At 44.3% G+C, this 15,528-nt stretch overlaps 2 protein-coding genes across 2 annotated transcripts; both read left to right on the top strand.

The window, feature by feature from the left end:
* The first annotated feature begins 7,796 nt into the window (after positions 1-7,796).
* LOC311274588 (dnaJ homolog subfamily B member 5) lies at positions 7,797-11,395 on the top strand. The gene is made up of 4 exons (XM_084382393.1): positions 7,797-8,032; positions 8,496-8,754; positions 9,012-9,562; positions 10,478-11,395. The coding sequence occupies exons 1-4, from the start codon at positions 7,925-7,927 to the stop codon at positions 10,709-10,711; spliced, it is 1,152 nt and encodes a 383-aa protein (XP_084238519.1). The 5' UTR covers positions 7,797-7,924; the 3' UTR covers positions 10,712-11,395.
* A 1,037-nt stretch (positions 11,396-12,432) lies between these two features.
* On the top strand, positions 12,433-14,852 carry hwa (huluwa). The gene is made up of 3 exons (XM_084384037.1): positions 12,433-13,513; positions 14,251-14,443; positions 14,624-14,852. The coding sequence occupies exons 1-3, from the start codon at positions 12,920-12,922 to the stop codon at positions 14,788-14,790; spliced, it is 954 nt and encodes a 317-aa protein (XP_084240163.1). The 5' UTR covers positions 12,433-12,919; the 3' UTR covers positions 14,791-14,852.
* The last annotated feature ends 676 nt before the right edge of the window (positions 14,853-15,528 follow it).

Genomic DNA, 15,528 nt, shown 5'->3' with positions numbered 1-15,528 from the left:
TTGTACCGAAAACCTCCTCAAATCAGACAGTCGTCTACTTAATATTCAAAAGGAATCACAGGGGAAAACTTTCCTCAATGCTGCTCGAGATTACTTTCTCTTGTCCACTGCAGCCTGCACACTGTAAGAATCAACCTATTGAATCTACTCTATAACCGTGAGGTAACAATTTGCACTCTGTTTGTTTCACACAGTGTTCCTTTGGTTAAAGCAAATGAAGGTGCAGTACACCACCAAGCCTACAAGTTTTACAGTACATGGAAGGAACATGAAGGAACAGGAAGGAACAAAATATGTAAACAAACCCAAAATCGGTCATAACGCAAAACCCCATTACAACCTCACTTGAGCCATATCCAGTACAAAGAGTGAGGCAGGCATCCAATATTACTAAGACTCAAAGACAAAAGCAAAAGCAAAACAAGAGAACCAGCCAGAAACGGACTGAGTGCACACCATGCTCAACCAATTAGTCCGTGCATTCAATTCTGCCAGTTCTGCAGGTGATGACTGTGTCACATGTAGCTCGCCTGATGGCTCAATGGGACTAACAATCAGTAACCAAAAATCCAGCCCAGTGTCAGACCGGAAAGCAAAGTGAAAGCCAGGTTTATAGAGCACCAGTCTATATGTGGATTCATTTTTATACAGCCATTAAACTGTGCAGTCAGTATCTACTCTCATGTTCCCTCCTTTCTGTGAGGGAACATGAGCTGTGGGGGTTTGAGTCCTTTGTACGTACACTTTGTAATCAAATATGAAAAAATATAATAAATAAAGACATATATAATAAAGAAATGAGCAACAGAAAACATCCTTACAGGAAACATCACAAACTGGCATGGTTCATCCGCTGCCCAGGACAGGAAGGCTCCACAGCGGGTGATTAAAACTGCCCAGAACATCACCGGTAGGTAAAAGTGACCTTCGTCAGTGGATTTTCTCCGGCCTTTTACACAGCGTTGATTCATCCGCCGACCTTTTTGAAGGAAAGAGTGGGACGATGTGAGATGTCACCCTCCCCGTGTCAGTGCTGTGTGCTCACAGAAGTGTGATTCACCTGCAGGCAGCACCTACTGCTCCCACAAAACCTAACAGGAAGGAGTGAGACAGCAAAGTCACACTTTCACATGCATATATGCAGAGAGAGAGCTTGTGCTGTACCGGCAGTTTGTCTCCTCCGCTGTCTGTCAGTTAAGAATAGAAAGTCTCATATAAAAATGTAGGCCAAAGTATTTTATAACTGCAGTTAAATTTGGACCAACAGAAAGAAGATAACGACAGCAGGAAAGACAAAAGAACAGGAGAAGTAGGTCAGTTTTCTATGAACAGTGATTCAGTTTGGACTTGACTGGAATGACTTGTCTGGGACTTGATGGTGCCTTCAATTGCAAGTGGGAGTCAGAACTTCCGAGTCGGTACCTCCAATCTGAAAGCATTCCACTGCTCGTAAAAACATGGACGCTCGCTGCAAACGGGTGTTTGAATGGCAAGTCTGCGAACTTCACAAGCAAATACAGCAGCTGATTTACTAAAGCTACAGGGTTAAGCAGATCTTGCCTGAGTTTCTGACTTGGATGGTCGTTCCATTGCACTAAGCTATATGTTAGCCTGCCTTCTTGTGTTTCCACCAATCATTTAATTGTTTTTTCAGCTGGATAATTCAAGTAGCTTAAGACTCAATATATTTAGCTTACAAAAAAAGATAAATAAATGTGTCTCTTCACCAGAATGTTAATATTTGCAGTGTGCAGAGAGCTTTGAAATAATATTTAGACTGTCATGTTGGGAAAGTTGACTGAATAAATCAAATATGAACAAGACTAAAGAGTATAAAGCCACGCTAGCAGCTCTGTGAGGCTGTGCCGGGTGGTGCTTTGGGGACTGCTTATTATTTCCGACAGCCCTTTATTCCAAAACCCAACAGTCCAAAAAATGTCCCTTTGGACCGAGAACCAGGCCAGAAACAAAAAGCCAACTGCTTTCAAAATCCATTGTCTCAAAAATACACTCTTCCTGGAGCTTTTTGCCTGAATATTTTAGTGTCGTGTTCGGGTTAGGGTTAAGGCACGTCATTTGGCGGAAAGATAGCCTATTATGTGCAGAACCCCTACCGATTCAGCACCATGGACAGGGCCCGGCAGTCACTGAACTAACAGCTGCAGGGTTCTTATTTCAGAATAATGGTGATTTGAGCTGAATGCTGATGGCAACACGCTCACATTGAGAGGACTGCAGCAGCCGAGTCCACAGGGACCAGAAGGCTGCCTGTTCAGAGATCCGCTCAGAACAGAAGAGTCCGGACTGGTAGCTGGAAAGGTGCCAGTTCACGGCACCGAAACCCTAACTGCTCCTGGCGCCTCACATGGGGCAGCCCCCTCTGTTTGACACGCCTCCATACATTATGCATGTGTTAACGTAGTGTTTGTGAGAGTGAGAAAAAACTGAAGCGGAGTTTCTCTGTAAAGGGATTTATGAAGTGCATCTTCTTCAATGCTCGGATACATATTTTAAGCACGTGTCATGTTTTCCATCTTAGTTTTTGTGTGTCAGCGTGCTATTAACATGCTGATTAGCAGTGAACGGGAAGTATAGGTGAGGTAGCTGAGATAGCAGTTGTAATGCTCAGATGAAAAGTCAGGGGATCATAACTGTGTCAGTCTGTAGGGGAAAAGAATGTCTTTACAAAAATGTCAACCTCATGGTGATGCTAGTGGAAGGGTCGGGGGATCACCGGCTTCAACCTGCTGGTGACACTCCAGGAAATGTCAGGAGATCACAGAAGTCATCAGGATTAAATCGCTGGGCACCGTGGATGTCTGTGCCAAATCCCACAGTAATCCATCAAAAGTTTTTGAGATATTTCAGTCTGGACTAAAGTTGTGTACCGACTAACTGATACTGTCATCGGGTAGTATTCATGACTGCTATGTACATGCAAAGCAAAACAAAAGAAGGTATTCTAACCTGTGTTTCCAGTTACAAAATAACTATTTGATGGCAAAAAATAATAAATAAAAATGCACATCTTGAACTGGAGCCCTGCAGATAAAAGCCGGGGTAAGTAACAAAAGGACACAGCGGCTGTTCAGTACATTTACTAGAACATCAGGCAGCACTGTAAGAACGCTGGGCTGCTTGTGAGCTGTCCGCCTCCGCGTCACCTTACAATAACAGTGTCAGTGGAGCTTGGAACCGTAATTAGCAGTAATTTTCTCTGAGACTGACAGGCAACTTTGTATGTGTTTCTGTGAGAGAGACAGCTTGAATGTGTGAAAAAGAAAAAAAAAAACAGGCCAAACACACAGTCAGACTGTTCCCGTGGGCACGAAAAAAAATGAGCGCTATGTAACAGTCTGCTCTGATTCACTCTCCCCTGCTCGATCTGTGAATAGTATATGTAAGAGCTGCTATCTGGAGCATGACGCTCCTGGCTCAACACGTTCAAACCAAATTTGTCTGCCGTTTCCTGTAGGACGGAGGGAGAATCCACAGGAAACTCCAGCCCTCATTGGATGTATGAAGCATCACAGCGGAGGAAGCACTGCCATGTATGTACGCTCCCTGTGACACTGATTTCCATATCCATGGCTGCACTGCCGGCTGCATGGTCGACGCTGTGTGGTAATCCTGTAGTATGAGTAGTGTGAGCTCTAAATAGAAAGTGAGTCCTTTTCGAGCGCCATTCAACCAGATGACTTGCTGTGCAGTGATGATTTCTGAGTCGACTAGCACTATGTGGGTCTGTGAGATATTTTTAGATATTTCTTTGCATGTTTTATTCATCGGAAACGCCACACAAGCCCTCATAAATAGACTTTCCCCATGAATTCTCTTATACAAAGGATATTTTTGGCTTGGAACTGTACATATATTATTAAAAAGGTAGTTGGGTTCAGAGAAAGGGAAGGGTTATGTGGTTTTTTATAGCTGAAGGGAGGGTTGCCTGATTGTTTTGAGAGAGTGGAGGGAGGGTCTTGCCAGTTTAACTGAAAAAAAAAGAATTGTGTCAACATATTTAAGTAAAAAAAGGCCTTTTGTGTGCACTGTGAACCATAAAGATGTATCCTGTCACATGTAAACGCTTTGACAATCTAACTATAGCTGTGTTACAATCGAGGTATTTAAATGCAATTTTAGTATCACTGTAGAAAAAGGCTGATGGAAACGGAAAATTTGACAAAACATCCTAAATTTCGTAAAAAAAATAGTTTTTATGCCTGCTTGAGGTATATTTTTTCGAAATAGTTGATGGCATATTCTCACTCCCAAATGCAGCAGCTTGATCAGCGGCCTTCAAAATAAAGCCTGCTGAAAAACTGATCACAATTCATGACATATCATATTAGTGGGGTTTGGATGGGTTCAGGCACCAAAAACTACTCCGTTAGGTTCAGGAAAAGATCGTATTTTTGGTTGAAATAACTACATTCAGTCACATCAGTTACTTAAATTTGTTACATTATTTAGCTTTGTCAACTTACTTACGTTACATAACTTAAAAACAAAAAAATCCTCACACACAAGATACAAACCTCAAGTCTCAGGGTGGAAAATCCAGCGTCAACCAGCCCCGACCGGCCGCTGCCTCAGACTCTTCTCGCTCTTTTGTACTACAACACTGGAGGGGCACTTCAAGAAGCGATGCTAAAGGGGTAACGGCAGAGTCAAACTGTACACAGGCTGCTGTGTTTGACTGTATTAGGAGTGAGAACGGGCTGTATTGGGAGATGGAAACGTTTTCCGAATAAGTTCTGACATTGCGAACATTGTGTCGTCGCGTCGTCTTGTCGCACCCTCTTGTTGCTCAACGGTATAACGGTTTTCCAACGAGAGAATCGACGCCACCTACCGCTTATCTCGATGAACTAACTCCTAATAATCGCATGAAGGTAGTGGGTGGAAACTAGCTTTCATTCGCATTTTATTTTGCAGGTTTTCTAATAATTTGGTTAAAATGTGGGATAGATTTAGATGGTAACGTGTCTTATAAAGACGCTGTATAACTGCCAGTAGAGCAATAATGTCAGTTTTGAGAAAGAGTAGACGTGGATCTTCACAATGAGAAGGGATTAAACATAATCTCTTGACATTTTTCACTCTATTCTGCACCCTGACAGAGCTTCGGTGGAGGTATCATATAGATTGTGTATGTTACGTAATGTATATACAGCACAACTCAACCTGTTCTACTGCTGATAAGCGTTTCCCCTCACCGCTGAGACTTGAGACGGTTCACATTTTGTCGAGCCCACGCGCTTCATGAATTAAGGTTATGTGCCTTCGCTGTGGATGTGAGTCTGCAGGAAATTAAACTCACCGTTTTAGGGTTTTATGGCTACTTTGAGAATACAGTAGTTATTTTCAGCAGGCTATAATCCTGCAGTGTTGCCCGTGTGCCAAGTTAAACAGTCAGATATGTGGAGGAGTACATCCAGGTTTCAGCTTTAAGATCAATTAATGCTTGCATGAGGTTATAAAGGTTATAAAAAACACCTTTACAGGCTGATGCAATTCAAGGAAACAGCGGTAAAAGAGGTGGGAGAAGCATCCAGATCCTTTACTTAAAGAAAATCAAATGCGTTCATGTGAAGTAACGCGTTCAAAAAACAACTTAAACTTGTTTTAAGGGGAGAGTTTATGAGGACTTCTTTTTAAAAAGTCAAATTTCAAGTCAATATTCTCTTATCGTGGACTCAACACGACAGTCTAAAAAGTGTTGATTAGGTAATCGGCATCGTTCAGTCAGTCAACAAGCTTTTTGAGGTGTTATCTCGGATTTTCACAGCAAGAAGATATTTGAACACTTCCCAAACAGAACAAGGCTTTTAACACATTCAGTTACATAACTTGGAGCTGCACTTTCCTTTCCACAGCTGTTTACTGTTGGTTATTAAGTGCCTCATTTGCATCAGTTCGCAATTATTGTCTGCGGCACTATGCACACAGTTGCCATGCAGAACTACGTGGGCGGACACATTTAAACGAACACCTGCGCATTCGAATGGATACAGGAAGCAATAAATAAACACGGCAGCTGTAAAGCTTATTGACATTTTACTGTGAAACTCCATTAACAGAACAGTGTGGGTCCAAGTTAATTTCAGCGGCAGGAAATAAACCCGGCGACATTTCGAGTGCTGGTTAATGGACATTTTTAAGGATGTCGTTTGCTGCACTTGATTATGTTAAATTAAAAGGTGAACATTTGGTTCTCCCACATCCGTTTTTATATTTAGGAGAGTGGAAGTACAATGCAATACAAGCCCACAACAATTATATGTATACTTCACCAAGGTATATGTATCTCTATATATATTGCCTTGTCAGTCAGTGGTGGAAAGCAACTACTACTCCATTTCCAATATCCACTCAAGTGCAATCTCAAGTCATTAGCACTACTGTTTCAATTTTATGTTATATCTCTACTCCACTACATTTATTTGACACATAAATGTGATTGAAAAACACGATAATCTTAAAGACAGTAGGAGAAAATGTGTTTTTTGAGCTCTAAAACATGTAAACCTATTCTAGCAGTAAGCCAAAATAAAATTATGAACCTGGTAAACGAGTGTAATGTGTCTCCTTCGAGTAGGAATGTGTTTTGATTTTATTTAAGTAAAGGATCTGTGAAAAGTCATCAAAAATATCTCATTACACTTACTAGAAAGGAGCATTTCAGTGAGATAAATGGACTGTTTTTAGACTTGTTTTTTACTTTTTACAAGCAATAAACACCTCGTATTAATTTTTTTTTTTTTACTTATCCTTGAAGTGGCTTTTTTCACAATGCTCTCCCACCTCTTTTACTGCTAAACTGAATCACTGAATTGCATGAAACCATATAGGCGTTCATAAAATTGTGTGCGAACATTATGTAAGCATTAGCCGAACGTGGATGTAGGCTACTCCTTCACATGTCTGACTATATAACTTGGCACACGGGTATCACTGCAGAAATATGTTCATCTTAAAGGTGCACTGTGTGTTGACTGATTTTTTTTATGCCCAAAACAAACTTAATTACACCCCTGATGTAAGTGGTTCTTTGTTCTAGGCCAGCAAAGTGTTGTTGCCACTCTGGAGCCACTGGTTCCGGAGTAGGCACTGGCTCCGAACCAGCACCTGAACCGCCTTGGTTGAAAAGGGGTCATTAATGTAGTATCTCCCAGTCAGTCACGATATACTATATAGTGCTCAGATCATAGTTATTCAGGAATTCCTCATTAACTATCAAGTCGTTCCTCATTCGTTCCTCATTAACTACTCACTTCTATTCAGAACTAGCCCTGAAAACCAGCTAAAATAAGAAATCATGTTCATTTTTCTTCCTTCCCTCACTCACAGTGAATCTAAAGAGCCTTAATTTATCAAACACGTGGGTTCATAATCCACAAAATGTGCATCTAAAGTCATCTGAGGACGTTAGCGGCTGTCTGGAGGCTGTCTGGAGGCTGTCTGGGCAGCCAGCAGGGTCCTTTTCGCTGCATGTCTGGTTGTTCTGTTCTCTTCTGTCTGTCTGTGAAAAAGAAAAAAAAGAAAAGCTCCTCCTGAGTCGTGACTGTCTGCTCGGCTCTGCCTTCAAGATCTCCGGAAACAAGTCTCGAGATGGAGATGGAGGGCTGCAACATCCGCGTGATCATCTCCGGAGCACCAATGGCCTCGCGCCGAGCCGACTGAGGACACCGGCATCCCCTGCCGCGCGTGAGGAAATGGGCGGTCCCGGGGAAAGCTCTGTCACGCCGCGTGGGAGGGTGAGCGGATAGTAGAGGAGCTGCCGCGGCCGGTATTTATAAGACAGCCGAGGAGAGCTCAGGCAGCACGGACACAGAGGACTTCAGCACCGGCAGCAACTGGACAGCGACAAGTAGCCACTTTTAAACCCTTTAACTTAAGAAACCCAAACTCTCCAGCAGACATCATGGTTCTCATCTGGACTCAGTTCGGCGTCAAGCACAAAAATGTCAATGTCAAGTGCAAAGTGCGGGTTATGCACAGAGGTGACAGCTCGGGCTCATCTTCATCAGCGGTAAGTGCCTTTTAAAATCATCATGTACATGTTGAATACACTGTCAGTGATGTTATATCAGTACATTTGTAAGCGTTTTTTGCTGTACCGGCATCTTTCTGTGTCTGTTGCTGTGGATTCATTCAAATGGCAAGAGTCGCTCAGCCAATCGCTGCACAGGATCTCGGTCGTTGGGGGAAAATCTTTTGGCCCCCCTCTTCTCTCTCTCTCTCTCTCTCACGTTGTGTTGTGCATCAGCTTAGAAAAACTGCATGGATTATGCAGTGGCACAGCAGTGCAGAGATGAGGGTATTTTCCCCCATGCAGTGTCTGAATCTCTGCAGGAACTGTGCAGCAGTTGGACGTCATCCATCCCATAGTGTGTAGTTTACATGCTCGTGTGATTCTAGCGATTCAGTTTTAAGACACATGCAAAATAAAATGAATGAAACTCATGAATGCATCTTTGTTCTTGTTTCAATAGGAAAGTAGCAAGTCTGAGCAGGACACGCCCTGCCTCGCCATCAAGCCCACGGGCAAGGACTTCTACAAAGTCCTGGGTGTCACCCCCGAGTCCAACGAGGACGAGATCAAGAAGGCCTACAGGAAGATGGCCCTCAAGTTCCACCCGGACAAGAACAGCGACGCCGACGCCGAGGACAGGTTCAAGGAGATCGCGGAGGCCTACGAGATCCTCACCGACCCCAAGAAGAGAAGCATATACGACCAGTTTGGAGAAGAAGGTGAGAGCGAGGGAAGGAAGTTGAAAATAGTAGCTGCCATCTGGCAAATTACAGTAGCGTAGGCTGGCGTATTAACTATTCATGTCAATATCAAAGCTAAATACTGATGTGAGGAACTCTACTACTCTGATTAAAGTAGCTAAACACAGACAGCTGTGGGGATGATGAATTATTCAGCGAGCAGTAAAAGACTTTTCCTCAATACTTCTAAGTGTGCAGATTTTAATTGCCCCCTTCTTGTTTTCTCTGTTTTTCAGGCCTTAAAAATGGGATGTCAATGACAGGCCAAAGCCAAGGTTTCCGCAGTAACTTCCACGGCGACCCCCACGCAACCTTCTCCTCCTTCTTCCACGGCTCAGACCACTTCGACATCTTCTTCGGCTCCGACGCCGACGAAGACGACCTCTTCAACCCCTTCAGGCGCTTCCCCTTCAGCCACGTGAACGGGTCCGCCTGCCACGACGGCGGCCTGCGCCGAGGCCAGCGGCGTCTGCAGGGCGACGAGGTGGTGCACGACCTGCTGGTGACCCTGGAGGAGGTGATGCACGGCTGCACCAAGCACGTCAAGATCACGCGCAGCCGCCTCAACCCCGACAGCCGCAGCCTGCGGTCCGAAGAGAAGGTGCTGAACGTGGTGGTGAAGAAGGGCTGGAAGGCGGGCACCAGGATCACCTTCCCCAGGGAGGGAGACGAGACGCCCAACAGCACCCCTGCCGACATCACCTTCATCCTCAGGGACAAGGAGCACACCCAGTACAAGAGAGACGGCTCCAACATCGTCTTCACAGCCCAGATCACCCTTAAAGAGGTGAGTTTGGTGCATTTACATCACACTGAGAGGTCGATCAGGGCTAAGAGCGATGATTTATTACGAAACACCTATAAGTAGATATACCACTTAAACCTACACAGAGTGAGGCTCACATCCATCCAACACTTCTTGTCCTGTTACACAACCGCTGAGTGATGCACTCCGGAGAAAATCGATTAGTGAAAGGCGTCAATAAGACAGGAGCAGAAGGTACGATCTCTGCCAAACATAGCGAAGGTAATATCTTTGAACCGAACAGAACATGGCGTTCTGTTACGGGTATCTGAGCCCCCCCAGTTTTCAATGGGGCTGACAGACCCCCGCTAGCAGAACAGCAGCAGCAGCCTGCCAACGCCTCGGTTACCTCATCGGCCCCTGCAGAGTGAGAGAAAGCAGGAGCTAAATTTAGCCTCGGCGCTGACTGCCCCCACGAATCGCACTTCACTCTCTCTCAACTACTATGTGTGCTGCAGACTCCTCTGCCTCTACACGGCAGGCCAGAGTGGCAGCGCTTCTTCTTTTTTTTTTGGCTCGCTCAGTCGCTGGCTCTCACTTCTACCAACCCACACACAGATTAGCAGGGTAGCAGTCACACAGACTGGCATTTCAAAAGAGCTCCTCCATCTTCCTGTGGCTCCTTTCAGTCACTAAAGCACCTAACTCCCACACAGAGCCAGTAAATAGAGCAACGATTATAACATCTGTAACACCGGCTTGTTGCATAACACAGAAAATGGTTATGCTTCTACTAAGACAGACATCGGTTATGCAACTTGACACTTTTAAAGATCAAGCATCCGACTGTTCCTATCTCAGTCAGGCCATTCAGAAAGCCTTATGAAACCTGCTCTGAATGTAACCCATCTACATGACTAACCCTGTTCTCTCTTCTTCCTCCTTTTCCCTCTCCAGGCTCTCTGCGGCTGCACAGTAAACGTCCCAACACTTGACAACCGCATGATGCCTCTACCGTGCAGCGACGTCATCAAACCAGGTGCTGTCCGGCGGCTGAGGGGCGAAGGCCTGCCCATGCCCAAGAGCCCGTCCCAGCGGGGCGACCTCGTGGTGGAGTTCCAGGTGCTCTTCCCCGACAGGATCCCACCACAGTCCCGAGAGATCATCAAGCACAGCCTGGCCCAGTGCTAGCCTGCTTTTTATTAAAAAAAACAACAAAAAACATCTAATCGCCTGATTGAGGCAGCTTCACCATGTGTGTATGTTGTTATCAATTCACAAACACAGCCTTGCCCAAGGTGCTAGTATCACAACCAATCACAACCTCTTATTGTGTTTGGAGACGGCAAGTAGCGCTTAAGTGTGTTCAAGCAAGGGAGGGTGACTTTCTGCAGGCGTGACGCACAACAGCTGTGCTGCAGCGAGTTCAGGACTGATGAATGGGGTCTTTGGTATCTGAGGGCGTCCATTGACTCAACAGCTTTTCTCTTGAATGAAAAGGTGATCCTTACTGTTATACTTGCAAACCAACAGCAGGATAATCAGTGTGCTATTCAAGTCTGTACAGACTTCCTTAAACCTAAATGGTAGAAACATAATAAGAAAAAAACAACAACTTTATTATTATAGTTATATGGTGTTCATATGACTGATCTTTTGCATTGATTTATTACAATAGCATAGTATACTTGTGTACAAAGATCTACTTTGTGTACAAAATGCAAAAACATTGTCTCTAAGAGAGATTCATCCGTCAAATGTTCTATTGAATTATTTGCAATGTTTGTATATATTCAGCAATGTTGATGTATTATTATTACCTGAGAGAGAGACATGTTTGGAGGCATGACAAATAAAGAAAAACTCATTTAAAGACTTCTGTTCTCTGCCGTTCTTTGAGACAAACTTGTGTTGTGCGAGGCAAAAGTCCTCAAGTACATTTGTGGTCCATTTTTTTACTGCCACTCCACTACAAGTCCGAGGCAAATAAGTAAGTAAGTAATTAAAGGTCCTGTATTTAAGACAACATCAGCACTGGGATGCCAACACAACCTACAATCTTAATGAGTTAGGAATGAGACTCAAAAATGAACTTTTCTTACAAATAGCATCTTTAGAGAGCGGGGACATCATGTGGCGCTTCATAGAGGCAATAATGCATAAACATAAATGCAAAAGTAGGAGTGAACATGCACATCCAAGCCAAAACGGCCAGGTGCTGAGTCAAATGTAAGCAAAACATGACACAAAAAGACAGCTCGCACACGGCAGGGCTCCAATATTGAGATTATTTAATGAACCAAAGTACCGATGTTTGGAGCAAGCCTGCTCTTCATCAGACTAAAGGGACACTGCACAATGGCATCGTATGTACACATGCGAGCAGTGCCATGAACAGTCACATGAACAGATATTGCACTTATTTTTCATGACAAGTTGATTTTTTAGAGATGTGTTGTTCTTACTGGACAGTTACGCTACAAACATATGACGAGCATAATAATAATCATACGTTGCTGTAGATTAAACAACCCCAAAGCGTACAAAGTAGTGGAAGTTATCTCAGCTTTACACAACTACAGCAGTGGAATGTAACATACACCACAATAAAGCACCAGTAAGATTCATCCAAAATCATTATATCCAAAGGGGTGAAGCTTATATTATAATTTGTAATGTAAAAAAAAGGTCACTGTGTAGTTTTGGAGAAGAAATTCAAACTCAATTAATGAGGTAATAATACAAACTCAGAAACATTTATCTTTCTCCATAACTGAATAAACAAGCTGTTCTCAGAGGAAAATAAGGTCCCCAGGACACTGTCTGAAGCTAGAGAGGTGGCAGGGTCCGCCACAAAAAACAAACTAAAACAGTATTTAAGACTTAAATATCTATGTTAGGGTTTAAATGCAGTACTGGTGTAGTATCAGTACTTTTACGTCAAACTTCTTCTCCCACCAAAGTTTCTCAGAGGCTGAAGTCCTCATGGCTGCAGTGATGCAGGAGTCTGGCCACCTGCTGCCACCCAGCGGCGACTGGTCGCTACGACAACGAATCATCCTGCACATGATACAACACACCTGTTGATCTGTAATCCAGGTGGCTGGTCCTCGTCCTCGTTGCATAGTCGTCTCATATCAAGCCTTTGCTTTGTTAACACTGACAGTGTCAGTCAACAATGATGAGGACGAGGCGGATAAAGGACGACAGGCACATCTGGAGGCCGTTTACATTAAAGCAGCAGGCTGCTGTGTTGTTACTAGATACACAAGACTTTCAAACACACAGTGGTGCACATTGATTGACACACTGAGCCACCTGTGCGCTCAGAGACAACGTGAATCTCAGCTGAGATCAGCAGTTCTCTGAAAATTAACCCCCCATGTCCTCTGTTATGAAATGTCGCAGACAGGTCAGACCACAGCATCCGATCTGACTGAAGGTTACCCCGTGACAACCCTGACTGTGGTGGTCCTCCTGCTGATCCCCTGTGTGGTCGTCCTGCTCCTGCTCAACTGCCTGTTCCTGGGCTACAAGCTGCTGGTCCTGTCAAAGAGGCGCAGGCTGAAGCGAGAGGACACAGAGGAGATGCTCCTGCAGTCCACCCTGCACAGGGTCAGGCGACTGTCCGACGTGGCCTTCCCTCCTCTGCAGGACGGGAGGAGAGCCTACATGTCCCTGTCGGAGCCCGTCCTGCCCCATCCCGTCACCTCCTCCCGGGCTTCATCCAGGGAGAGGGCCGGGGTGGATCACAGGTTCCGGCTCCTGAGGCCGGACGGCGCCACCGGCTCAGGGTCCCTGAGGGCGCCGAGCACCATCCGGGCCACGTCTCCTGCGGCCGGGTTCAGCCAGAGACTCGACCTGGCCTCCGGCTCACGGATATACAGCGTCAGCAAAGCGTCGGGCTGGTGCCAGAGCGCACCGGTTCTACCGCAGTCCAGTGACTCAGAGGCGGAGATCAGAGTGAACCTGGTTCCGCCAAACTCTCCAGCGGTGAGTGGGAATCACTCATGACTCATGGCTCATTGTTAGGGGACATTGTGACTAAATTATGGGTATTCATTCAAAAACACCTACATGAAAACTGCTTACATGTTATTTTACCACTGAATGTTGACAGATGGTGATGCATTCAGGTACAAATCTAGTGAGTGCACTCAGCAGCAGGGCCGGATGAAGCTGCTTGAAGGCCCCAGGGCAAAAAAAAAGTGACCCCTTTAGTTGCTGCTAACTTTGCAGATTCAGATTATTCAGTGCTGACGAGCCACTTGTGACGTGTAACCAATCAGATGTGTTGTGGGGGGAACATAATTTTGACCACAGAGCCAAAATTAAATCATTGACATTACTTTAACTCTGCAATCAGACACAAAAAACACTGATACTGATGATCAGAAAAATGCTGAATCTTGGCACTGATAATCCACCAGGTCAAAATCGCTCTATCACTCGATTCTTTAGGCCGTGCTCATGGTCTGGTTAGGTCAAAGCACAAAAAACACTTAGCTAAGGTTAGGAAAAGATCACGTTTTGGCTTTCAAATACCTGTTCGGAGCTGGAGATGTAACGACTTCCCGTCACAAAATACCTGAGTTTTGTTGCTACAAACTCTCTACACCAATATTCAGAGTATCACTTCAGAAATAACACCCAAGACCCAGTATAAAGCATGAAACAATCTTTATTCCTTGTCCAGAGAGTGAGGTCTATATTTTGTCCTTTGTTCGCAGCACGAGACGAACCACGTGGGTCATCGGAGCAGCACTTACGAGATGCTGACAGATGTGAATCCAGGTGTTGCAGTGCACGTGTTTGACAAAGTAGACATGGTGCGCGAGTACGCCAACCCGCCTTCAGAGGCGTCCTGCCTGAACACATCTGCAGTGGGCTCTGGACTGGACAGCGACTTTGGTGCAAGTGCAGGTACGATTCAGCCTCCTTCAGCTGCACTCTGATCAGTATGGCTGTCGTTAATAACTGATGTTGGTGCTGCATCAAACTGGCAATAAACCAGGTAGACTGAGGATACTGTGTGGAAATCATTATTCACATGAGAGTACTTGTGAATTAAAACATAAATATAAAAACAAAGTTTCTTTTCAGGTGTGTCCCTGCGGATTCTGTCAGCAGACAGCGACAGTCTGTCCAACGGTGTCCTGGCTTCAGCGCTGGAGTGGGATTATTACGACCCGTGCTACGTCAAACAGAACAACGTCCCTAAACACAAACACCACAGACCTGCGGTGCACACCAAACAGTACTGGGTGTAAGGCGTCGCAGCTGTCGGGTGTGATTAGTGGTTTTAATATTAATTTATCTTTTTTACTAATTTATTTAAATGTTGTATTTTTTTTTTTGGAGCTTCATTTATTTAAGTTTGTCTCACTGATAATCACTGTGACTTTACACTTGTTCAAACTGATATATTTTTTTGATGAACGCACTCTGCCACTGAATATGTTCAAATTGTTAAATATTCCCAACACACCGTCACTTAAATATAAAAGTTTTACTGTGCACTTCTTCACTCACATTGATATAAACTATAGTCACTATTTCTGGTTTTCATCAACATCCACATGAAGATTTATATTCACTTCTATTGTTTGAAATGTTTTGATTCACTCTGACCAATAAAGTTTTACTTTGAAGTTAGTTCAGTGGTTTATGATTACTTTTGTTGGATTTAAAGACAGAATTTACACAAAAAACCCTTTACCCTTTTCTAAAACACTGGTCTGTAACATTAAACGTGTTTTTAAATTGATCCAAATAATTCAACAAGATTTGGACATATGCCATGTGCTACTCCTTGCCAGCAGAGGGCACTGTAGTATGGTTGGTGTGGATGCATTCACTGTTGGCTTACAGAGGATTTTGAAATAATCGTCTGCCTGATGTAATGCTTAATGGCCGTCATGAATATAGAGAAAAAGTAAGCATGGTGGCTCCTGTTGGGTTTTTAACACTACAGGAAGATTGTGTCTTTGATTTATCAACCATCACAA

Source organism: Pagrus pagrus, assembly GCF_965226575.1.
Source record: "Pagrus pagrus genome assembly, chromosome: 19".
NCBI classification, from domain to species: domain Eukaryota; kingdom Metazoa; phylum Chordata; class Actinopteri; order Spariformes; family Sparidae; genus Pagrus; species Pagrus pagrus.
Note: the sequence above shows the minus strand (reverse complement) of the source record. Positions and strands in the feature narration are given on the sequence as shown.